Source organism: Chiloscyllium punctatum, chromosome 36 (assembly GCF_047496795.1).
Source record: "Chiloscyllium punctatum isolate Juve2018m chromosome 36, sChiPun1.3, whole genome shotgun sequence".
Taxonomy (NCBI): Eukaryota; Metazoa; Chordata; class Chondrichthyes; order Orectolobiformes; family Hemiscylliidae; genus Chiloscyllium; species Chiloscyllium punctatum.
The window spans coordinates 66,687,535-66,713,718 of record NC_092774.1 but is presented as its reverse complement, the minus strand read 5'-3'; the positions used below and the strand labels follow the sequence as shown (position 1 = coordinate 66,713,718).

At 46.1% G+C, this 26,184-nt stretch overlaps 1 protein-coding gene across 4 annotated transcripts; it reads left to right on the top strand.

Annotated features, from left to right (window-relative positions):
* The first annotated feature begins 14,005 nt into the window (after positions 1-14,005).
* On the top strand, positions 14,006-25,093 carry LOC140460612 (uncharacterized). Of its 4 annotated transcripts, none has more exons than XM_072555225.1 (2): positions 14,006-14,071; positions 23,626-25,093. In XM_072555225.1, the coding sequence occupies exon 2, from the start codon at positions 24,011-24,013 to the stop codon at positions 25,016-25,018; it is 1,008 nt and encodes a 335-aa protein (XP_072411326.1). In that variant the 5' UTR covers positions 14,006-14,071; positions 23,626-24,010; the 3' UTR covers positions 25,019-25,093. The 4 variants fall into 4 exon arrangements, with proteins under 4 accessions (XP_072411326.1, XP_072411327.1, XP_072411329.1 ...); XM_072555226.1 differs by lacking the exon at positions 14,006-14,071 and adding an exon at positions 22,080-22,370; XM_072555228.1 differs by lacking the exon at positions 14,006-14,071 and adding an exon at positions 22,123-22,141.
* The last annotated feature ends 1,091 nt before the right edge of the window (positions 25,094-26,184 follow it).

Here is a 26,184-nt window from a genome sequence, read left to right as displayed (position 1 = left end):
AAGTCCCTGTCTGACATTGACAAAGAGGAAGATTCAATGGACCCAAAAGGGAATTCGGTGGTCACGTTCAGATGTGCAGATTTCCGCTGAGAAGGCGAGAGAATGAAACGACGAGAGTCACACGTTTACTTAAGTGTAGAACCAGCAGAGCTAAGGTGGGCCGCATAGCCTCCGTCTGCGCTGTGACACATGTTGTGATTCAGTGTGAAATCACAGTTCGACCGACAGAATGTGGGAATTTAGAAAAAAGTTTATATTTACACAGCCTCCATACGTCTGCGAAACAGCATATCACACGACAGCAGTGGAGGTCTTTGACATCAGGCTCGAAGGTGCCTGCCGCGTGCCAGACAAAAGCCTGAAGTGTTCTGTGCAACCAGGTACCCAAGCGGCAGCAGAGTGGCGCAGCAGGAGCGTGCTGGGCCCATAATCCAGAGGTCGGTGGATCGAAACCATCCTCTGCTATCGTTCACTGTCACCTTGATGTGATTTCTTCAGCAAGCTGCCTTTGCATCTACTTGCCGATATGTTCATATCGATCCACTCCATTCAAACGGCATGGGTTTTAGAGGTCTCAGTGGTATTCTGTTCTTGGTCGGTTTCCTCTGAACTGAATCGCAAAACCGGTTCTCTCCGATGCTAATGAGCTGGTAAAGTTGAAACTCAGACATCGTCCCCCACTATTAGGACGGATACCACCGATTGTGAATAACTTCAGAGAGCGAGAGAGAGAGACAAGTGACAGACAGTCGCCGTGGAATCCATGGGCTGAATGGCTTCTGTCTGCGCGAGAATGATGCTACGTGTTGCTGAGGGAGCAAAAATGGTTCATTTTTAACCGTCCCTTCCGTGTTGGACTGCCTGCAGTCCCTCAGCTCAGGGCGGTGGGGATGACTCTCAGTGAGTGAAGGTTTCACACGGATTCTCTTCATCTGGGACACTTGGGGCTCAGGTGTTAACTGCTGCGCGGTCGCAGCAAAGAAAGCGATGCCCGCTTTGCAATAGACTTTCTGTAAGATTGCTGCGTGAAGACGATTTCTGAACACCATGCAGGCTGCACAACAATGTGAATTTACATGGGCGAAGAGTCCTCGGTGTTCATTTCTCTCTGTCCTGCCAGCACAGCATCTTTCTGTCTCTCCGATAACAGACCTTTGGAGAAAGTTCACAATCAAAGTTGTTCATGTTCCCCGCATTGATGTAACTGACACCTCTCACCCCAAGAGTTTCAGAGAGAGAGAGAGAGAGAAAGAGGGAGAGAAAGCAGAAGAGCGAATGGACTCTTACCCTCCCCCAACCCTACATTCCCCCACCCCCCTCCCCCCAGAACAACGTGCAAGTAGAAATAAAATGGTTTAATTATCCGCCAGTGGAGATAGTCCAGTTCCTGGGGCTGAGACAAACATCAGCCCCCCCCGGGGACAGAATGACAAGCAGATGTTCTGGAAAGGCTTTGCTGCTTGCAATTCTTGCAGCAATGTGGAATGTACTTCACACTGAGCAAGTTTCAGCTGGCTCAGAGTCTCCAATGTTCATTGCTGTGTTTGCCGCCAGCTCAGAGAGAGAACAATAGGCAGGACGTAGGAGTGAATAACGATCCGCCTGAGAATGCGAATAACTGTTAATGGAGACTGTTAGTGGCTAACAATACGTCGTGTGTCATAGCAGACGAGGTGATAAACAGGAGTCTTTTGTGTGGTAGGGGTCAAGGACATGGGGGAGTTCAGGCCCTATAGTTATAGAACTCGATATTGAAGACCGGAGGGCTGTAAGGTCTCCAAGTGGAAAATGAGATGTTGTTCTTTCATCTGGAGCTCGAACACTGCTGCAAGCCTGAGACAGGGATGTTGGCCAGGGAACAGGGTGATGTGTTAAAGTGGCAGGCAACCGCAAGGTCACGGCCTTTTTAGTGAAACTGACACGTCTCCCCCAAGGGATTCAGAGAGAGGGAAACAGCTGAACCGCAAAAGTGCTAGATCACTTTTCCACAAAAGCATCTTTGTTAAACGAGATCGGACTGCCAGAAGTAGGGGATGGGGCTGAGCTACCATTGCAGTGAACACTGCGAAGGGAAACATTTGTTCAAAGTTAGAACATGTTTTGCAGATTGTTCGCCCACACAATCCGAGTCTGAATGAATTCTCCAGCTGCGTTATTGCTAAAATCTGAGAGTGAAATTTCAGGAAGCGGGGAATTGAAGTGATTGGAGACAGCGCTGAACAGGTTGTCGTGAATTGTGCCGTGTATGAGGAATGTCAATAATGAATGCAGATTGGAAAGTTGGGACAGTTCTCCTTGGAGAACAGAAGTTTGAAATCTGGCCCAGTTGACGTTTTCCAAGGCATGAGGGATCGAGACAGAGAAAATATTACCATGAAAATGGTACCACGCCTGAAAGGATCGTTCCCAATTAGGCAGAGTCTTGAGGAAAGGAAGTAAAAATGACATTATGAAGAATGTTTTCGTGCAGAGAGTGGTTAGGGTCAGATTTACACAGTTGCGCTGGCACCCTTGGAGAGCTCTGAGTTGTCTTGTCCTCTTCTGTCGCTGGGTCCTGATCTCAAGTGTGAAACCTCTTCCCTCAGATGGTAATGAACTGGTGAAGTAGAAACACATGACTTGCTGTTTTTGTCCATTTCCTGCGGTAAAGAAACAGACGCCCTTGTAACAAAATACTTTCTGCAGGATTGCTGTGTCAAGGCAAATTCTGAACACCAAACAGGTCGCACAAGAAGGCACTCATATCAATTTACCTGAGGGAAGAGTCTCCGGTGTCCATTTCTGCCTGTCCTGATAGCACATCACCTTGTCATTTCTCCGAGAACAGACCTTTGGAACAAGTTCAAAGTTGCCATTTGATGCATTCATGTCAATGACGTCTCCGACCCCAAGTGATAGGGAGAGAGAGCAGAAGAGCGAATGGGCTCTGCCTTCCACCAGCACAGCTTGCAAGTAGAAACAAAATGGTTCAATTATCCGCTAGTGAAGAGAGCCCGGTCCCTGGGGACGGGACAAACAGCAGTGTCCTGGGAGCAGGAGACAGACTGAGAAGCAGATGTTCTTGATACTCGTTGCTGCTTGAAATTCCGAGAGTAATGTACAATATATTTCGTACTGAGCAAGTCTCAGCTGCTTCTGGAGCTGGCTGCGCCCATGGCATGTGGCTCGTTGGTCTCAGGGTATGAACAGGTTGACGTGAATGGTGCCGTGCCTGAGGATTGTCAGTTCTGAAGGTAGATTGGAAAGTTGGGACAGATCTTCTTGGACCTATGGTTGTTGTGGAAGAGGATGATAAGACACAGAATATCGAATAAAATGTTATAGTGTTAGCAACTTAAATGATATATTGAAGAAACCTAGATTGCTGTTGAGTCTTTCATCTTTTAAAATGGGTTGTAGATTTCGGTTCATTAATCTGTAAATCCCAGAACTTTTTCAAAATCACATTCTCCAGGTAACTTAAGGTTCTATAAACGGAGGTGACACCTCAGGTCAGACAATGCATGAAAGCTGTGAGGGTAGGGTCTATCTGTATCCTAATCTTGAGTGAGACTGGTTCTATTTCCAAATATATAATCCTGCAAACGCAGATTCACTCCAAAGACTTCTATATGTGAGTGCATACATAAGAGAGAGCGTGTGTGTGCGTGTGCATGCTGGGTACAGTGTGTGTGTGTGTGTGTGTGTGTGTGAGATGGAGTATAATCATGTGAGATGGTGGATGCGTAGGTTTCAGTGTGGGAATGTATTACTGTGTGTCAGAGAGAGAGCATGTCCATCAGAGAGGGTCTGCACGAGCGTGTGAGTATGTAAGAGAGTGTGCTTGTGTGTGAGAGAGTGTATTGTGTCGCTGGGTCTCCTGTCGTGTGACGTGAACCCAGGGTCGCGGCTGAGGCCATCCTCATGTGTTCTAAACTTGGCTATCAGCCTCTGCTCGGCCATTGGATCAAAGAGGGCTGAGGCACGAGAAAGGACGGCGGGGGCAATGGTGCTGGTAGAGAAGGGAAAGAAATGGAGAGTGGACAGAGGTTGGGGAGTAGAGAATGACTGGGGTTCAGAGGGTTGGGGAGAGAATCGGGTGCACTGTGAAGAGGGGAGAAAGGGCGGGGGCAGTGGGTGGGGAGAAAATGGACAAGGAGCAGAATGGGAAGCGAGAGATAGCACAAATCCCACCTTCCCCAGGACTGGTGTCAGTGTCCCACAAACTGGAACCCACTCTTTCCACAGCGGATTTGGGGCAACCATTTCTCAATATAAGCATGGCTAAGGCATATCATCCCTGCAGGCCATTCACACCGACCTTCCCAACAGCATCCCACTTAGACTCACTCGATTAATCTACAGCCCTGCAGTTCCCCATGGCTATTTCCTGATGAAGGGTTTTGCCCGAAACGTCGACTCTCCTGCTCCTCGGATGCTGCCTGACCTGATGGGCGTTTCCAGCACCACACTCTCGACCCTGATCTCCAGCATCTGCAGTCCTCACTTTCGCCCTGTAAGGAGTGAATTTTATATTCCTAGTCTTTTAAATCTTTTAAAATCGTTTCCCCTGACCCTAAACCTATACCCTGTAGTTTTGGAATACCTCTACCCCGGGGAAAAGACAGAAACGTTGAGCAGCCAGACAAAATGCAAAAGGAATAATCTGTCAAGGCACAGGGAAAAAAAACATTTCGTCAAAAAATTACTTTGGTATTTTTCTCTCGTATTCGCATTTAGACACTTAAAATTTGTCATGATCTGGAGGTGCCCGTGTTGGACTGGGGTAGACGAAGTTAAAAACACACAACACCAGGTTACAGTCCAATCGGCTTGTTTGGAAGCACCAGCTTTCGGAGCGATGCTCCTTCATCAGGTGGTTGTGGAGTAAAAGATCATAAATTCTGTGCCTTACGATCTTATACACCACAACCACCTGATGAAGGAGCAGCGCTCTGAAAGCTAGTGCTTGCAAATAAGTCTGTTAGACTATAACCAGGTATTTTGTGATTTTTAACTTTAAAATTATTAACAAATTCCGGCACACTGAGCATGCTCCGCGGTGTCAGCAATCAATGTGCAAGGCCGCCAGTGTCAGCAAAGCACTGCGCATATTCCTTGGTGCCCGCAGAAACTGCGCGTCAGCTTCTTCCCATGGACCAATGAAGAACCTTGGAGGACCGGAAGGAGACTGGTCCTCCTGCCAATCAGAGCCGGCCATTGTCGAAATGTAGAGGTTGGACCGTGAGCTCTGAAGCTGCTGCCGCTCCTTTCTCTGTGAACTTCAGCCCAGACAGTCTGTTTCTCACCACTTTTACCGCTTGTTGTTTCATTCTGGGGTTTAATTGTTAATTTGCAGCAACTGAAAAGAAAGAGTGAATCGAGGGAGGGGACAGACTCTGGAAAAGTTGATCCAGGTCTGTGTGTCACTTTGCAAACACATGGCAAATGCACTGACACAATCTATAGCCTTTGATGTGTTTTAAAAAACGCAGAGAGGAGGCGCATTGTTTAGATGGTGATATGTTGAGATGTGGTGAAAGTGAGATGATGGAGATCAGAGTTGAAAAGTGTGGCGCTGGAAAAGCACAGCAGGTGAGGCAGCAACTGAGGAGGAGGAGAGTCAATGTTTTGGGCACGAGCCCTTCATCAGGAATGATGTGTGGATGGACAAAGGGGCCTCAGCGTCCTTCTACACCAGTCACTGTCAGTTGTCAGACAGGAGCAGCAAGCAATCAGCAAGGCAAGTGGTATATTAGCAAGAGAAGTTGAGTTCAGAAGTGGGGATGTCTTCCTGCAGTTAGGTCAGTCATTGAATGTGTTCAAAGCTGAGTTCATTTGACTTTGAAGAACAAAGAAGTGGATGGGTATTGGGGAAAGGTAAGAAAATGGTTTTAAGACCAGTCTTGAACAGTTACAGTCATACAGCACAGAAACAGACCATTAAGTCCAACTAGTCCATGCTGACTGTGTTCTGAAACTAAACTAGTCCCACCTGCCAGTGTTTGGCCCAGACTCTCTGAACCTTTCCTATTACAATTGCAACATTTAAGAGGCATTTGGATGGGTATATGAACAGGAAGGGTTTGGAGGGATATGGGCCGGGTGCTGGCAGGTGGGACTAGATTGGGTTGGGATATCTGGTCAGCATGGACGGGTTGGACCGAAAGGGTCTGTTTCCATGCTGTACATCTCTATGACTCTATGTACTTATCCAAATGTCTTTTAAACACTGTAACTGTACCTGCATCCACCACCTCCTCTGCACATTGATACCACATGAGAACCATTCTCTGTCTTAAAATAAAAAGGTGCCCCTCATGTCTTTTTAAAATATTTCTCCTCTCATCTTCAAAGTTTGCTCCCTAACCTTGAAACACCCATCCCGGGGAAAGAATACCTGCTGTTCACCTCATCGATACCCCTGAAGATTTTATAATCCGCTCTAAGGTCATCTCTCAACCTCCGATGCTACAGTGAAAAAAATCCCACCCTGTCCACCTAGATGCCGATATATTTATATCCAGTTATGAACTGTTCAATGCTAGTGCCGACTGGAAAGACCAAATGACCTATTCCTGCTCCCAATTCTCACACTCTGTGTCCAGGACAACAAGAGACCATATGACATAGGTGCAGAAATTAGGCCATTCAGCCCATCAGATCTACTCCATCATTCAATCACAACTGATACGTTTCTCAACCTCATTTTGAAACTTTGATTTTGGAAAGGCAGATCAGGGCAGGATCTGCAAAGTTAATGGGGAGTGTTATTGACCAAAGATACCTTGGAGTGCTGGTTCATAGTTTCTTGAAGGTGGAGTCGCAGGTAGACAGGATTGCGAAGGAGGTGTTTGATGTGCTTGCCTTTATAGGTCAGGGCATTTCAGTACAGATGTTGGGAGGTCATGTTGCCCCTGTACTGGACATTGATGAGGCTACTTTTGGAATACTGTGTTCAGTTCTGGTTACCCTGCTACAGGAAATGTGTTGTGAACCTTTGAAAGGGTTTGGCAAAGATTTACAAGGCTATTGCTAGAGTTGGAGGGTTTGAGCTTTCGGGAGAGGCTTAATAGGCCGGGACTGTTTTCCCTGGAGCATTGGAGGCTGAGGGGTGACTTTATAGAAGTTCAAAAGGAGCATGGATAGGGTGAATAGCCAAGATCTTTTCCACATAGTAGGGAAGTCCAAAACTAGAGGGCAAAGATTTGAGGTGAAAGGGGAAAGATTTAAAAGGAACCTTATGGACAACTTTCTCACACAGAGAGTGATGCAAGCATGGAATGAGCTGCCAGAGGAAATGGTGGAGGCTGGTATAATTACAGCATTTTAAATGGCATCTGGTAACAGGGTGAATTGAGAGCGATATAGGCTAAGTGCTGACAAATGGGACTATGTTACTTTGGGATATCTGGTCAGCACAGACAATTTGGACTGAAGGAAAGCAGAAGTATTGTTGTGAAGTTTGGAATTTCAGAGCAGCTTTCAAAGATGTTTTGTCCTTACTGGGAGCAGAAGCTACAATGAAATCTTTCATTTGAGAGACAGCAACTGAGTAAGTGAGGACATCCAGGATTTTGATGGAATGTGGGAATTTGTTGCAATGTGGAGTTGAAGTGTCTAAAGTAAAGTGTCCTGAGCGGGAAGCCTCGTGAAGGGTTAGGTGGGTTTGTGTTTTAAACTGCTCATTTCTTTCAGCCCCCAACAATGTACTTCCAATGCTGTGCATCAGAAGGAGCGGTGAATCAGTAACTGGTATCATCAGAAATTTTACGGTTTTCAGTACTGCAGGTATTGCATTGTTGCATCAACATTGTAAAGGTCACTGGCAGCAGCGGGAGGTGTGGGCTGTATTCACTGGAAGAGATGAAGCAGTTAGATAACACACATATGAGAGGGCAGAGTGGTACTTGTCTTTCAATTTGCAGAAGTTGGGAGGTTGTGGGAGCTGTGGTTCTGGGCAAACACAACTGCAGTAAATCATAGACGTCCTACAGTGTGGAAGGAGGCCATTCAACCCATCAAGTCCACACTGACCCATCGAACAGCATGCCACCCAGACCCACCTTATCTCGTCGTTTCTGCTGGTGGGTTAGACTAGGTAACAAGATTAGGGGTAGGTTTAAGGCGTAGGAGGAGAGACTACATTTCCTGCAGAGTGGTGAATCTATGGAATTCTTTGCCCAAGGAAGCAATAGAAGCAGGCATATTCAAGACACAGTTCGATGGGATTTTGGATGGTAGGTGAATTTAGGGTAGTCAGGATAATGCAGGTAAGAGGAGCTGAGATGATGGATAGATCAGCCATGACCTTAAAGAATGGTGGAGTAGGCTCGATGGGCCAAATGGCCTCTTTCTGCACTGCAGGGATTTTATGATTGCTCCATATGGTGTATATCTGATATTCACTGTTGTACACGCTGCATGGCTATGATTTTTCACCTTCTAATATAGTAATGGAATTACATCCTGTATTTCTTGTATTCATTTTTATTGAACAGGTCAGCAGGAAGTCTTTCAGCAACTTTACTGGCTTTCTTTCCTGAAGCAGCCTTGACATTTCATTTTCATATCCTTGATTCAGCTCCATTTCCAGCACCTTTGTAGGAAGGTTGTTCCAGGTCATTGTCACCTAAATGAAGTTTTCCTCTTTATATTCCTAATGCTACCTTGCTGAATGAGGGCTTTCAGGTTTCTGTGTCATGGATAATATATGATCAACAGGTATCTGGCAATCTAAGGAATTGTCACCGATGTTCCGTTCATTTGACTGTACCGACCGTGACTTATTTCGTAATTTCTTTTGCAGGAAGACATGGGGAAAGAAATCTGAAACCAAAAGATACATCAGCTTCTGAGAGAGCCACTTGATTCATTGGGACTTGAATATCAGCAGCCATTCCAGTCGAGAAGAAATGTTTGCTTTTGTCTGCTTGGACACTGGTGTGGCAGGAAGAATACTGATACACCCGAATGAGGGAGATTCAGTGCGGTGACTGTGAAAAGTACAGTACTTCACACCAGTTACTCCGCTTGGAGGATCAAAGAGACCGTTCACTTGCTCTCCGTGCGGGAAGGGCTTCACCCACTCCTCCCACCTGCAGAGACATCGGTGAGTTCACCGACCATCGCAGGGGGATTGAAGGAACTTCGGCCGAGTGCCGTTATCGACTGCATTAATAACCCAGTTCTGGGGACTCCCGGGTTTGAATCTCACCAAAACAGATGGCGGATTTGGAGTTCAGTCAGAAATCTGGAGTCCAGAATCTCATTATGAAACCATTTTCGGGGAACATACTCCCCAATCTGATTCACTCATGCTTTCGGGGAGGAAACTGCCGTTGTGGGAAAGGATTCACTCAGTTGTCCCAGCTGCATCCTTTCCCTGGTCTGGCCTATATGTGACTCCAGACCACAACAGTGTGGTTGACTCTTGACAGCCCCTCTGCAAATGCACGGGGGGAATCTTACTTGCATACAGACTATGGGTTGCAATTGCTGAGTGAAGCAATACTTCCTCCAGGCTAAGGCTGCACCAAGGATCGAATTACAAAGGGACAACTCAGCTGACCAATAGTGAAGAAAGTGGGATGCAGGGGAGTGTGTGTGTGTGTGTGTGTGTGTGTGTGTGTGTTTTTAAAAAAAAAAGCTACTTTTTATGCACGTTTTTGCTGGGACGATCTGAAGCTGCAACAAAGTTGGGTCCCAACAAAAGTTACCTGAACTTACCGTCGGAATCAGACATTGAAGGCTATGAGATCCAACAGGTTTTTCTTTTAAATCTGCTCATTTCTTTCAATCTCCGGCGCGAGGTTTCCAATGTCTTCTCTCAGAAGGAGCAGTCAATGTGTAGCTCGTAGTATGAGAATCGTACATTTTTCAGGACTGATGGTTCATTGTTTCCTCAGCATTGTAAAGTTTACTGGCAGCAGTGGGAGGGGTGGGCTGTTTTCACTGGAAACAAAGTTAAAAATCCAGTTATAGTCCAACAGGTTTATTTGGAAGCACTAGCTTTCGGAGTGTTGCTCCTTCGTCAGGTAGCTGTACAGCAGGATAATAAGACACAGAATTTGTAGCAAAATGATATATTGAACAAATCTCGACTGCTTTTAAGTGTTTCATCTTCAGAATGGGTTGCAGGTTTCAATTCATTAGTATGTAAATCCCAAAACTTCTTTTAAGTCACAGTCTCGAGATAACATCAGGTTTTACAAAGAGGTGCCATCTCAGCTCAGACAGTGCATGAAAGATGTGAGGTTCGAGTCTGTCTTGAGTCAGACTGGTTCTGTTCCCAAAGTAGGAATTTATAAAATATTACATGGATTGACTCTTTGGCAGATTGTGCACTTTTTGAGCAAAATAGAATGCATCTACAAACATAATTATGCAAATTCACCCCATGATCTTATCTATGTGTGCATGCATGAGAGTGAGTGAGTGTGTGCATACACGTGGGTCTGGCTGAGAGAGTGTGTGTTTGCGTGTGTCCATGCTTGGGAAAGGGAGAGAGTGCAGGAGTATAAGTCTTTGAGAGGATGTGTGTGTGGGTGAGAGTATGGGTGGGTACATGTGTGTGCATCTGAGAGAGCGCGTATATCTGAGAGAGTGCCTGCGTGAGTATGTGAGAATGTATGGCTGTGTGTGAGAGACAGAGAGACGGAATGTGTACAGTGTAGTGGGGTCACCTGTAATGCAACATGAACCCAAGGTCCTGGTGGAGGCCATCCTCATGGGTTCCAAACTTGGCCATCAGTCTCTGCTCAGCCACGAGAAATGATTAAGCAGTTACACAATGGACACTGGAGGGGGCAGGGTGAGACTTGTCTTTCGATTTGCAAAAGGTGGAAGGCTCTGGATGATGAGATCGAGGGCAAACACAACTTGGAGGACCTTCGGCTCAGAGAGGTGGAGCTGGAAGCCAGGTTTCTGACACGCTGGGAGGGCAAGGCGGAAAGTTAATCAGATGCTTTTTATTCCGGGAGATGGTCTTTCCCTCCGGACAGAGCCTTCTGATGGGATCAGTGGACAGGGTCAGGAGGGTGTGAGCCCGGGTCAGGCAGGTAAAGGGGATCTGAGAGAAGGCTTCAGGGGAGAGGAGCTAACTGTGGGGTGGTGGGAGTAAGAACAACGTTAGGGAGGGGGAGATAAGGGACAGAATAGTGACGGGGATTGCCTCCGTTCTCTGCAGTTGGCAGCAGAAGCACAGATGGCATCAGAATCTGATGCCAGGATTCAAGAACCGCTGTGTTCTGGGCTGGAGAAGTGGGAAAGGGAAGTGCAATGGGTGTGGTCCAACAATGTCAGCAGGACACAGCCTCTGCTGAGGGCGCATGGGAAGTTAAAAACTGCAAAGACAAAGCAGAACCTCAAAGCACTGGGTGGGATGGTGGCTCAGTGGTTAGCAATGCTGCTTAATAACGCCAGGAGCCTGGGTTTGATTCCACCCTTGGGTGATTGTCTGTGTGAAGTTTGGCATTTTCTCCCCCTTGTGTCTGTGTTGGTTACCTCTGGGTGTTCTGGCTTCCTCCCACAGTCCAAAGATCTGCACTTTAGGGTGGATCAGCTGTGCTAAAGTGTGCAGGTGAGCTTGCATCTGGGATGACCATGTTAGTTTCGGTTCCTTCATTTGTCAATCCCAGAACTTTTTTAAACTTACATTCTCAAGATAGCTTTTAACAATAGGTGTCATCTCAGCTCAGATAATGGATTGAAGGTGAGACATTGAAGTCTGTCTGTGTGCCAATGTTAGGAGAAACTGATTCTATTTCTAAAGTAGGAGCTACAGAATCTTACATGGATTTATGCAGTTTTTGAGTAATTTGGAATAAATGGACTTATGCAAGGAAGTGTACAAACAACTGACCAGGAACACGACAGGCAACTACCAGCTGATCTGACCAAAGAGCACAACCGTGAACTGACAGCATTCATCAAGACTTCTGATCCAATCCTTCCAGAAGCTTCTTTTCTGCACAGGACCTCCAACCAACACTATACACCAGATATATTGATGACATTTCTTCCTCTGGACCCATGGTGAGGAGTCACTGAAACAACGATACTGTGATATTAACAAGTTTCATCCCACCATCACACTCACCACACTCTTTAGTATCTGTCTCATTTTTGAACACATGCAGCTCTATCAAGGATGGATATCTCAGCACTTCTCTGTACCGCAAACCTACGGATAACCTGACAGTGCTACACTTCTCGAGTGAAACATATTAAAACAGCCACCCCCTCTGGACAAGCCCTTCACATATACAGGATCTGTTCAGGTGAGGAGGAACGTGACAGACACATGGAAGTACACAAGCATGCTCTCATAAGAACGGGGTACAATGTTCAACTCATCAACTGCCAGTTCCAATGTGTCACAGCAAGAAACTGTAATGACTTCCTTTGGGAGACAGACACGAGCTGCAACCAAAATGGTACCATTTGTTGTCCAGTACTTCTCAGGAGCCGAAACACTACGCCATGTTCTTCACAGCCTGCAACACGTTATTGATGAGAATGAGCACCTCGCCAAGACCTTCCCCACGCCTCCACTTCTCGCCTTCAAACAACCGCCAAACTTTAAACAGATTGTTCTCAGAAAACTGCCTGGCCTTCAGGACAAGACGAAACAACTCTGTCACGGCAGATGATGAAAGACGTATCAGAGTGTTGACACAATTACCACCATTACACGTGGGGACAGCACCCACCATGAGTGCAGCAGGTACTCATGTGACTCAACCAACATTGGTTATCTCATACACTGCAGGCAATGATGCCCTGACTCTTGGTATATTGGCGAGACCGAGCAGAGGCTACAGCAACAGATGAATGGACACTGCACAACAATCACCAGCGAGGAGTGTTCCCTCACAGTCGGGGAACACTACAGCGGTCCAGGACATTCAGCCTTGGACCTTCGAATGACCATCCTTCAAGGTAGACTTCAGGATAGGCAACAACGGAAAGTGGCTGGGCAGAGGCTGATAGCCAAGTTCAATACCCATGGAGATGGCCTCAACCAGGACCTTGTGTTCATGTCACACTACAGGTGACCCCACTATAATATACATTCTCTCTCTCGCTCTCTCTCTGTCTGTCTGTCTGTCTCTGTCTCTCACACACACACAAGCATGCATTTAGACAAATACGTGCTCCTCCAAACCAACACACTCACACAGACTCTCTCTCATACACATGCGCTCTCTCAAATGCTCTCTCTCACACACACACCCTCTCACAGACTTGTACCCCATTACACTCTCTCACACGCACATGATCACTCGGTTTCTCCTGCACACACTCACACACATAAAAGTTTGTGGGTTGAATTTGTACTTGCAGAATCGCATTGTATTTTGCTCAAAAGCTCAGACACGTAAGATTCTGTAATACCACGATAGAAATAGAATCCGTCTGACCTAACATTGGGACACAGACAGACTTTAACTTAACACCTTCAATGTATTATCTGATTGAGATGACACCTATTGTTAAAAGCTATTTTGAGAACGTAACTTTTGAAAAGTTCTGGAATTTACATGTGAAGGAATCAAAACGAACATGGTCATTCTAAAAGATGGTAGAGGTCAGCTAAAGTTGTTTGATATTCCATTCCATGACACTGCAATCCTGTTGGATAAAGTCTGTGTGTTATGATTCTGCTCCACAACCAACCGATGAAGAAGCAGCGCTTCGAAAACTAGTGATTCCAAATAAACCTGTTGGGCAACAACGTGGCATTGTGTGATTTTTAACTTTGAAAATCTGTCAGTAATGCCAACATTTCCATACTGCGCATGCTACTGGGTGTCAGTAACGCACTGCGCATGTGTCACGGTGTCAGCAAAGCACTACGCATGCTCACGCAACAAGGGGAAACACTCCGTGACCTTGTTTTGATGGACCAATGAGAAGCTCTGGAGGACCGGATGGAGACTGGTCCTCCTGCCAATCACAGCAAACCCATCGTCTGGATGCGGAAGTAGGACCATGAACTTCTGAAATTGCTGCTGCTGCTGCTCCTCTCTCTCTGAATGAAGATTGAGCTTCACGCCAGACTGCAACTTCCTTCCTCTGTCCAACATCTGTGAGTACAACACACTCTTTTCTCAACCCCGTTTCTATTCTGGGGTTGAGCTGGTGACTTGCAGGAACTGAAGGGAAACGGAGTGAATCCAGGGAGAGGACAGACTCTTGGAAAGTTAGTCCAGGTCTTTTTTCAATGGCAAATACAGGAGAATTGACATTTCAGGCTCGAGCCTTTCATCAGTAATGATGTGTGGATGAATAAAGGGGCCTCTGCGTCCTTCTAATCCAGTCAGTGCAAGTTGTCAGACAGGTGAAGCAAGTAGTGAGCAAGGCAAGTGGTATATTAGCAAGAGGAATTGAGTTCAGAAGTGGGGACGCCTTCCTGCAGTTAGGGCGTAATTGAATATATCCAAGGTTGAGTTCATCTGATTTTTGAACAACAAAGAAGTGATGGTTATGGGGGAAGGCAAGACCAATACAGATCAGTTATAGAAACAGACCCTTCACTCCAACTAGTCCATGCTGACTATGTTCTCAAACTAAACTGGACCCACCTGCCTGTGTTTAACCTATATCCCTCTGAACCTTTTATATTGGAGTCCTAGAGATGTACAGCACTGAAACAGACCCTTCGGTCCAATTTGTCCATGCCTACCAGTTATCCTAATCTAGTCTATTTGCCAGCCTTGGGCCCATATCCCTCGAACCCCTTCTATTATAGACCAATCCAAATGCCTTTTAAATTCTGTAATTATACCAGTCTCCACCACTTCCTCTGGCTGGTCATTTCATACATGCACTACTGTGTGAAAAGGCTTCCCTTAGATCTCTTTTATGTCTCTCCCAGTTCGCCCAAAACCTTTAGTTCTGCACTCCCCCACCCCAGGAGAAGATTTGTCTATTTACTCTATCCATGCCTCTCATGATTTTATAAACCTCAGCCTCAGCCTCCGACGCTCCAGGGAAAACAGCCCCAGCCTATTCAGCCTTTCCCGAGAGCTAATTTTTTCAAATCTGGCAACATGCTGGTAAATCTTTTCTGAACCCTTTCAAGTTTCACACCGTCCTTCTGATGGGCAGGAGACCAGAGTTGCACGCAATATTCCAAATGTGGCCTCACCAATGTCCTGTAGAGCTGCAACATCACCTACCTCCCAACTCCTTTACTCAGTGCTGTAACCGATAAAGGAAAGCATACCAAATGCTGCCTTCACTATCCTATCTACCTGAGACTCTACCTTCAAGGAACTATGAACCTGCACTCCAAGGTCTCTTTGTTCAGCAACACTCTCCAGGACCTTACCATAAAATGTATATGTCCTGCTTTGATTTGTTTTTCCAAAATCCAGCACTTCACACTTAATTTAAATTAAACTTCATCATTCATGTACTAATCCAAATGTTCTAACTGTATCTGCATCCACCCCTTTGTCTGGACATGCATTCCACACGCAAACCACTCTTGGGGGGGGGGGGGGGGGGGGGGCTGGGAATGGCGACGGCGACCGTCATGTCCTTTTAAAATCTTTCTCCTCTCTCTCTTTCAAAATTTGCTCCATAGTCTTGAACCCTCAGCCTAGAGAAAGGATTTTGGCCGTTCACCTCATCTATACCCCTCACGATTTTATAATCCTCCTCTGCTCCAGTGGAAAAAATTCCAGCTTATTAACCTGAATGTAGGTATATTCATGGCAGGTCAGGCAGCATCCGAGGAGCTGCCTGACCTGCTGTGCATTTCCAGCACCACTCTAATCTAGACTCTGGTTTCCAGCATCTGCAGTCCTTGTTTTTACCTTTTACGTCAGTATACTCATATCTACTTATGATCTGTTCAATGCTGGTGCAAGATCGACAGGCTCAATGGCCTATTCCTGCCCCCAGTTTGAACACTCCTAGTCCAGGACAGCAAGAGACCATAAACCACAGGAGGAGCAGAAATTAGGCCTCTCAGCCCATCAGGGTTGCTCCACTTTTTCGTTCTGGCTGATAAGTTTCTCAATCCCATTCTCCCACTTTCTCCCTGTACCCCTCGATCCCCTTGATACTCAAGAACCTATCTATCTCCATCTTAAATCTACTCAGTGACCTGGCCTCCACAGCCTTCTGTAGCAATGAATTCCACATATTCACCACTCACCGGCTGAAAATGTTTCATCTTATCTTTGTTCTAAAAGATATTCCTTTTACTCTGATGCTGTGCCCTCAGGTCCTAGACTCTCCGACCAATAGGAACATCTTCCCCAAGTGCACTCTGTCCAGGCCATTCAGAATTCTGTCTGTTTGAATTAGATCTCCACCTCCCCCGAGTGTGGGCCTGTTAATCAGCATGAACCACACCCTTCAGGATGAGTTACAGCAGGAATTAGGTTCAGCAAAGTCAGAATGGAGGAAGTGTGTGTGGGATGGAGATTCTCAGCTTTTAGGGGATGAGAGAGGAAGCGAAGTTCAATATAAATTAGAATTGATCGGATGATCGGATGGGCTGATGGGCCAAGGAGTGGCAAAATGAGTTTAATTTAGATAAATGTGAGGTGTTACATTTTGTAAGGCAAATCAGAGCACGACTTACATAGTTAATGGGAAGTGATGCTAAACAAAGTGTCCTTGCAGGTTCATAATTCCTTGAAAGTGGAATTGGAGGGAGACAGGATTGTGAAGAAGGCATTTGGTACGCTTTCCTTTATTGGTCAGAGCATTGAGTACAGGGGTTGGGAGGTCATGTTAGGCCACTTTTGGAAAACTGTGCAATTCCAGTTGCCCTCCTCTGGAAGAACGTTGTGAAACTTAAAAGGATTCAGAAAAAATTTACAAAGATGTAGGCAGAGTTGGAGGGTGTGAGCGATAGGAAGATGCTGAATACGCTAGGGATAATTTTCCTGGAGCATTGGAGGCTGATGGGTGACCTTCCAGAAGTTGATAACGGGAATAGATAGGTTGGAGAGCCAAAATCTTTTCCCGATGATAGGCGACTCCAAACCGAGAGTGCATAGGTTTCACGTGAAAGGAGAAAGATTTAAAACGGACCTGAGGGGCAACGTTTTCACACAGAGGACAGTGCATGTTTGGAATGAGCTGCCAGAGGAAGTGGTGGAGGCTACTACAATTACAACATTGAAAGGGCATCAGGATGCGTATGTGAATAAGAAGGATTTAGAGGGATACAGGCCAAATGCTGGCAAATGGGATTAGATGAGTTTAGGATATCTGGTCGGCATGGATGAGTTGGACCGAAGGCTGTGTTTCTGTGCTGTATGACTTTAAGAAGAGCTGAGATGATGGATAGATCAGCCACGATCTTAATAAATGGTTGCCATAAGGCACAAACAAATTCAAATTCGGCCAATCAGTTTACATTTTGCCCCAAAATACCAAAGTCCAATCAAGTTTGAATTAAGTATTTTGATAATGTTAGCACCAATAAAATGATCTGATGTTTTGGACTATAAAACCAGGCATTTTTGTGAGTTTTAATATTCTCTGTGTTGAACATAAAGAGTAAAGTTGTTAATTTTTACTTTAAATATTTACCTCTGGGATAGTTCTTTGCCTCTCAAACTTTTACATATTACTGCATGGGGTGAATCATTTCTGTGTTGATGGTTTAATTTAGCAGAGGGGGTTACCCCGTGTCGTAACAGCGCTGCAACATAACAAAAGTGAATGAATTGACTGCACACATTGAAGAGAATGATTTTGATCTGGGACTCCTTACAGAGACATGGCTTCAGGATGACAAGGATTGGATCCTAAATATTGAGGGGAGATGTGGCATTCAAGTCGAATGGGAAGCTAGGTAAAGGTAGAGGGTTGACACTGCTAATCAAAGTACTGATCACATGGTAGTCTGGTGTCAGCTCGGATTTCAGGTCCTGGTTTCTTTGTCCTCTATTGATCTCCCTGTTCCCACACAGTCGTTGTCCGTTCTCAGCTCTGCTTCATTTCTGCTGAAGCTTTAACCTCCTTTGACACCTTCCAGAACAATAAGTCATTCAGTCAATCAAAGTCCAACCCACACTCTCCCAGCCTGTCAACCATCCAGACACAGAGTATCATACCAGAAAATATAACAAAAAAGGTGAAAAGTTAGAATTAAATAGGTGCTTGTGTCTGTTCATTGGCAAGTAAACTAGAAATAGGGGTCTGCCAGGATTCTTATAGTGCCCTAATTGAAGAATTGTCTCTCCCTTACATCTAAGTATTAGTACCCAGCTATGATTTATAACAATATTTATATCAACAGAAATAAAGCATCTGTTATGCAATAGACCTAGAGATATACAGTATGGAACTAGACTTTTTTTCTCTCTCGTGTGTGCGTGCGCGCACACACACACACACACACACCAAGGTCTATGGAGTGAATTTGTATTTGCAGATACCATGTATTTTGTTCAAAAAATGCACAATCTGCAGGCAGACAATACATGGAATATTTTATAAATTCCACTTTGGAAAAAGAACCAGTCTGATTCAAAAACTGGGATACAGACAGACTCTGGCCTCACACCTTTCATGCATTGTCTGAGCTGAGTTGTCATCTTTTCGAATAAAACCTTAAGTTATCTCGAGTAGGTGTCTTTATAAGAAGTTCTGGGGTTTACATATTAATGACACCAGCAACTCATTCTAAAAGATGAAAGACTTTACAATCCAGGTTTCTTCAATGTATCATTTCAGTGGCATGACTCTGTAATGTTTTGCTGTAAACTCAGTGTCTTATGATCTTATACTCCACAACCACCTGATGAAGGAGCAGTGCTCCGAAAGCTACTGCTTCCAAATAAACCTGTTGGACTGGCGTCATGTGATTTTTATCTTTGCCCAGGTTAGGGTGGATTGGCCCTGCTAAATTACCCATAGTGCTCAGGGTTTTGCAGGTGTGGGAGAATTGTTAGAAGCGATTTGATTCCACCTTCTCATTACTGTCTGTGTGAACTTTGGTATGTTCTCCCCCTTCTGTCTGCGTGGGTTACCTCTGGGTGCTCCGGTTTCCTCCCACAGTCCAAGGATCTGCAGTTTCGGATGGATCGGCTGTGATGAAGTGTCCAGGTATGTGCAGGTTAGAGTGGGTTAGACATGGGGAACTGCAGGGCTGTAGAGTAAGTTGATAAGTCTGGGTGAAATGGCCTGCAGGGATTATATAATTCTCCTGCTTTAGCCATATGTGGTTTGAAAAATGACTGCTGTGGGAGGAGTAGGTTCCAGTTTATGGGACACTGCCCCAGTCCTGGGGAAGGTGGGAATTGTGCTGTCTCTCTCCCCACCCACTGCCCCCATCCATTCTCTCTCGCCCCGCAACTCTCTGCCCCCCATTTTCTCTCTCTCGCCCTCATTGTCTTCCTCCACCCTTTGACCCCGAGTCTTTCCTTTCCACCCCCACCACCCTCTGTTCCCCCCAGTCTCTCAATGGCCCCCACAATCTGTCACCCTGTCCATTCTGTATCTCTTCCAACTCCCACTAAACTTTCTCATGCCTCGAGCTCTCTTTGGTCGCTGTATCAAGCTCTTCTCAGAAGAGAGAGAGAGAGAATGGTTGGTGATGACACTGCCTGGGAGATAGAGGTGCACGAGAAATGGCTGATCTTTCAAATTGATTATAGCTAAAATAATATATTCAGAAACAGCATTAAAGTTTGAACGCATGTTCAATTTTATATTAAGACAAAGCTGCAGCCATCTTTCTCAAACTTGCTTTGAACTATGTGCAGTTGAGGACAGGCTGTTCGGGGTGAATGAGGCTTTTGCCCGAAATGTCAATTTTCCCGAAATGTCAATTTTCCTGCTCCTTGGATGTTGCCTGACCTGCTGTGCTTTTCCAGCACCATAGTCTTGACTCTAATCTTCAGCATCTGCAGTACTCACTTTCGCCTGTTAGGGGCGAATGGCCGATTCCTCGTCTTGAAAAATTGGTTCTGTTAGAAGGTGTAGAGGTGTATTCTCCCTTTTAAGAGAGTTGAAAATTGAGCAGAACCACCTGACATAGCACCAAACGTTCTGAACAAGGTAACAATTTAACATTTGGTCGAACAGCTCAGTAGCTGGGTTGCCTGGAGACAGAAACATACTCAATTTTGGCCAATTGATTTAAATCTTGCCCCAAAATACTGAATTCCAATCAAGTTTGAATTTAGTATTTTGCGAATATTGGTTAGCACTGCTGCCTCACACCACCAGGGTCGATACCAGCCTTGGGTGACTGTCTGTGTGGAGTTTGCACATTCTCCCCGTGTCTGCTTGGGTTTCCTCGGGGTTCTCCAGTTTCCTCCTACAGTCCAAAGATGTGCAGGTCAGGTGAAGTGGCTATGCTATATTGCACGTAGTGTGCGGTGCATTCGTCAGAGGGAAATGGGTCTGGGTGGGTTACTCTTCGGAGGGTCGGTGTGGACTGGTTGGGCCGAAGGGCCTGGTGCCACACTGTAGGGAATTTAATCTAATCTAATATTAACACCAATGAAATGATTTGATGCTTTGGAGTACAAAATCAAAAAATACAGTTGAACAGTTACAGGAAAACTGCCAAACGACCAACAAATATAGGCTGCTAGTAAGAACTCTTTGAGAGGTACCTGTCCAGAGGAGTCTGCACAGAGAAAAAACATCGACACCGACCTGGAGAGCAAATCTACAGAGGAAGATACAAAGAGAAGATTTAACAGCTGGCTGGTTTTTAAGTTTGAACCTTTTGGCAAATCTTAATCAGGGTTTTTTATTGGACTGGTATCATACAGAGGAAGGTAGAAGATAGGTTAGAGAAAGGAGTTGTAAATAGTTGTTAATTGGACTTTAATAAATAAAGTTGTTAATTTTTACTTTAAATACTGACCTTTGGAAATAGTTTCTTGGTTCTTGAATTTTCACAGATTACTGCATGGATTAAACCTTCTCCATGTTACTGGTTTAAATTAGGTGGGGGAGGTTGCACCCAATGTTTTAAAATTTGGGGGCTTTCGTCTGAGATTTGAACTGGTTTAGACAGATTTGAATAGATTTGGCAGTATGAAAAATCCCAGCAGATTTAAACACTTGCAAGTTAGTGTCCTAGATCGTTAAATAAAACTTTAAATAGTGACTTTTAGAAACAGTTCCTTACCTCTTGAATTAACACATTACCACATGGGGTAAATCTTTTTTAGGTTTAAATTAGTGGGGGGGTGCAGTCCGTGTCATAACAGTTCTGACTATGTAGAAATAGAGTAGTGGAGCATGGAAACAAACTGTTTGTTCCGTGCCAATTGGATATCCTAAATTAATCTAGGCCTATTTGCCAGCTCTTGGCCCCTATCCCTCCAAACGTTCCTGTTCATATACCCATCCAGATGCCTTTGGAATATTGTAATTGTACCAGCCTCCACCACTTCCTCTGGGAGCTCATTCAATCCACGCACCACCCGCTCCGTGAAATAGTTGCCCCTTTAGGTCCCTTTTAATCCTTTCCCCTCTCGCCCTAATGTAAATCAATTGCTGCTTTTCTGAACAGGCTCAGTGGCTGGCACTGCTGCCTTATAGCGCTAAGGACCCGGGTTTGATCTCAGTCTCTGGCAACTGTCTGAGTGGAGTTTGCACCTTCTCTGCGTGGGATTCCTTTGGGTGCTCCGGTTTCTTCCCACAATCCAAAGATGTGCAGGTTTGGACAGGGCACTTCTTGAGGGGAATTAACTTTCACACTTTTTTTCTACTCCTTAGGTCCCTTTTAAATCTTTCCCCTCTCACCCTCAACCTATGCCCTCCAGTTTGGGAGTCCCCTACCCTGAGGAAAAGATGAGTAGTCAAATAAAATGCAAAAGGAATAAAATGTCGAGTCGCAGGATAAATATAAAATGTGACTCCAGCCTTTCTTGTCTCCGATTGTCATTTGTGCACAAAACCTGTCAGTAACACCAGCAACTTCACAGAGCGTCTTGCGCATGCTCCTTGGTGACAACACACACTGCGCATGTTCGTCGGTGTCAGCAAAACCTGTGCGTGCTCCTGGTTGTTGTCGGCGAAAACTGCGCGTGATCTCCTTTTGTTGGACCAATAGGAAGCCCTGGAGGACCGGAAGGAGCGTGTAATCAGAGACGTCTCTATTGTCTCTGTCTCTCTCAATCTCAATTTATGGAGGGGACAGATTCTGGAAAAGTTGGGCCAAGTTTGTGTCTCAGTTGGCAAACTCATGGAAAATGCAGTACCACGATGTGAAGTGATAGCATTCCCTGTTGGGGGGTAAACAGCAGAAAGGAGATGCATTGTTTAAATGGGGATATATTGGGATGTGGAGAAAGGACTGCAAATGTTGGAGATCAGAGTCAAAAAGTGTGGTGCTCAAAAAGCACAGCAGATGAGGCAGCATCCGAGGAGCCGGAGAGTCCGCGTTACAGGTACGAGCCCTTCATCAGGAATGTGTATAAAGGGGCCTCAGCGTCCTTCCATACCAGTCAATGCCAGTTGTCACAGGTGCAGCAAGCAATGAGCAAAGCAGGTGTTATATAAGCAAGAGGAATTGAGTCCAGAAGTGGGGATGTCTTCCTGCAGTTATGGGATCATTGAATATATTCAAGGCTGAGTTCATCTGATTTTGGAACAACAAAGAATTGGATGTTTATGGGGAAGGCAAGAAAATGGTTTTCAGACCATTGCAGAACAGTTACCGAGTCAAACAGCACAGAAACAGTCCCTTCAGTCCAACTACTCCATGCTATGTTCTCAAACTAATCTAATCCCACCTGCCAGTGTTTGGCCTATATCCCTCTGTCACAAAGCTGGTCCTTTTACTAAAATCTGGTCCTTCTTCTCAAGGATGCTGTGTCCTTGGTTTTTTTTTTCAGAGGGGTGGTAAAAAGACCCGGGCTCTGAAGCGGCTGGTTTAGTACAGAGATGAAAAATGGTATTGGGAGGCATTTTTGGTTATATGTGAACAGATGAGTCTTGAGGCCAAAGCTTTTATGTTTTAGAAGTGACCTGTACAATGAAAGGGGAGTGGTCAGTCCTGAAAGCTGAAGTCTCGTTTGGGTGAGTTAAGCAGTGGTCTATGTGGAGAAAGGCTGCTAACACTGTCTCCTTCTGCCCTTCTAACTTCAACTGTAAGTCTCTGTTTCAGTTTTACTTTGTTTAAGGGATTTGTTTTTTTTTTGGTACTGCTGTGTACCAGCATTGCGAAGAGTATTAAGAGTTTCTCCACAGCTTGTACTGTACTTAATAAAGTTTGGTTGTTCACAGAAGTTGGCGTATTGCAGTGTAAGAAGCTCAAGCAAAAGAACTTAACAAAGGAACCTAAGGGATAAGTCTTTCATGCAGAAAGTGGCGTGTTTAAGGAAAGAGCTGTCAGAGGAAGTGGTGGGTGCTGATACAATTATGACATTAAAAGGCATCTGGATGGGTATACGATTAGGAAGGGTTTAGACGATGTGGGCCAAATGCTGGCAAATCGGCCGAGATTAGGTTAGGTTATCTAGTTGGCACGGATGAATTAGACCGAAGGGTCTGTTTCTGTGCCTAATATCTCTATCACTCTGGCTTGCCACTAACATTTGCCACATCTGTGTGTACAGTTGCTCTCTGGTGTCAGTGTCAATGCCTTGATATCTCACTCTTAACCAGACTGGCAGTGATGACTTTTGTAATCTTTTCTTACAGACTATCTGAAGACAGAAGTTTCAAAGTCAACAGATAAAGGGCTGATGTTCAAAATGTTGATTCTCCTGCTTCTCTGATGCTGCTTGCCGTGCTGCACTTTTCCAGCGACGCAGTTTTTGACTCTGACTCTCCAGCGTCTCCAGTCCTCCCTTTCACGTCAGTATCTGACAGTTACTCAATCCATCAGGACCACAACAATTTTCAACTATGATTCTGTGAGAAGGAGCAAAGCTTTCTTTTTGGTTCCTGTTTGAGTCCGGGGGCACTGGTTGAAAGACCCTATTGTTGCAGCGCACTGAGTGTGGAGCCTGAAACAACTCTACTGCCTGGAAAGAAGAATTCATGGCGGGGTTGTACACGTGTGTGTGCAGCTGAAGCTTCGGCCATGGAGAAACCCGAGGAAACACAACCTGTTGAGAAACCATGGAAGTGTGGCGACTGTGGGAAGGACTTCCGTGTCCCATCTGTCCTGGCGGCTCATCAGTGCAATCACACTGGGAAGAGGCCGTTCTCCTGCCCCGAGCGGGCGAAGGGCTTTACCTGCTCTTGTGTCCTGCTGGCCCACCAGCAGACACACACTGGTGAGAGGACGTCTTACTGCTCCATGTGCGGGAAAGGGTTCACTTGGGTGGACAACCTCCAGACCCACCAGCGATTCCACACAGGGGACAGGCTCTTCAGTTGCCACGAGTGCGGGAAAGCCTTCAGCAATTCCTCCGACCTGCTGAAGCACCAGCGAGTCCACACGGGGGAGAGGCCATTCAGCTGCCCCGAATGCGGGAAGGCCTTCAGCGACTCCTCCAACCTGCTGAGGCACCGGCGGGTCCACACGGGGGAGAGGCCCTTCAGCTGCCCAGAGTGTGGGAAGGCCTTCAGCAATTCCTCCAACCTGCTGGCCCATCAGCAGGTCCACATGGGGGAGAGGCCCTTCAGCTGCCCAGAGTGTGGGAAGGCCTTCAGTAAATCCTCCAACCTGCTGGCCCATCAGCGGGTCCACAAGGGGGAGCGGCCCTTCAGCTGCCCAGAGTGCGGGAAGGCCTTCAGCAATTCCTCTGACCTGCTGAGACACCGGCGAATCCACACGGGGGAGAGGCCATTCGCCTGCCCTGAGTGTGGTAAGGCCTTCAGCAATTCCTCTGACCTGTTGTCCCACCGGCGGGTCCACACCAGGGAAAGGCCATTCAGCTGCCCCGAGTGTGGGAAGGGGTTCACCCGCTCCTCCAAACTGCTGGCCCACCAATGGGTCCACACCGGGGAGAAGCCGTTTGCCTGCCCCGACTGCGGGCGGAGGTTCACATTGTCCTGCAACTTGCAGAGGCACCAGCGGGGGCACCAGTGCATCCAACAATCAGATTCCACCAGTGACGCAGCAGTGGGTCACCCACAGGGCTGAACCTCCTGCCCATTCTGACAGTGGGTGTAGTGGGTTTTTTTTTGTTTTGTGCTGGACTCACCATCCCCCCCCCCCCCCCCCCCCGCAAGCCCACCTATGTGGCTCAGGGGTGGCATGGTGACGCAGTGGTTAGTACCACTGCCTCACGATGCTGACCTGCGTTCAAATCCACACTCGGGATGACAGTCTGTGTGTAGCTTTCACGATGCCCCACCCCACATCTGTATGGGTTACCTCTGAGTGCTCCGGTTTCCTTCCCCAGTCTAAAGGTGTGCAGGTTAGTTTGGATTGGCCCATCTAAATTGTCCCATAGTGTTCAGGGATGTGTAGGTGTGGTGCATTAGTTGGGGTAAATGTAGAGGAATAGGGATAAGGGAATGGGTCTGGCTGGGTTACTCTGCGAGGGCCAGTGTGAACTTTTTGGGCCAAAGGAACTGTTTCCATCCTGTAGGGAATCTAATCTTAAAAAAAGATTTCCTTCAAGCGATACTGATAAAATATGCAGAGTTGGACAAAGTATCCCATCAAGTTTGAGACAAACCCAGGGTTGAAGAAGTTGGAAGTCACATGACACCATGTTACAGTGCAACAAGTTTATTTGAAATCACAAGCTTTAGGAGCATTGCTCTTTCATGAGTGCTGCTCCTTCATCACTTCATCTGGCGCCGTGTGACTTCTGACCTTGTCCACCCCAATTCAACACCAGCACCTCTGCATCAGAGTTGACGAATGAGATTGGATTTTATTCGGCCTGATTTAGTGAGATGTTAATTTGGAAACTCAAAACTGTCGGACCGACAAAGAGATGCGAATCATAGAGTCCCACAGCAGGAGACAGGCCCTTCGGCCCAACATGGTCCACGCCGAACAAACTGTCCATCAACACTAAGCCCATTTCCCTGCACTTGGCCCATTTCCTTCCATACCTTTCCTATCCACGTATTTGTCCAAATGCCTTTTAAATGTTGTTAATGTACCCACCTCAACCACTTCCGCTGGCATCTTATTCCATATGTCTACCACCGTCTGCATAAATAAAGTTGCCCCTCACGTTCCCTTTTATTCTTTTTCCTCTAACCTTAAACTGATGCCCTCTAGCCCTCACATCCCCAACCCTGGGGTAAAAGTCTGAGTGCATTCACCCTCTCACGATCTCTTCACTTCTC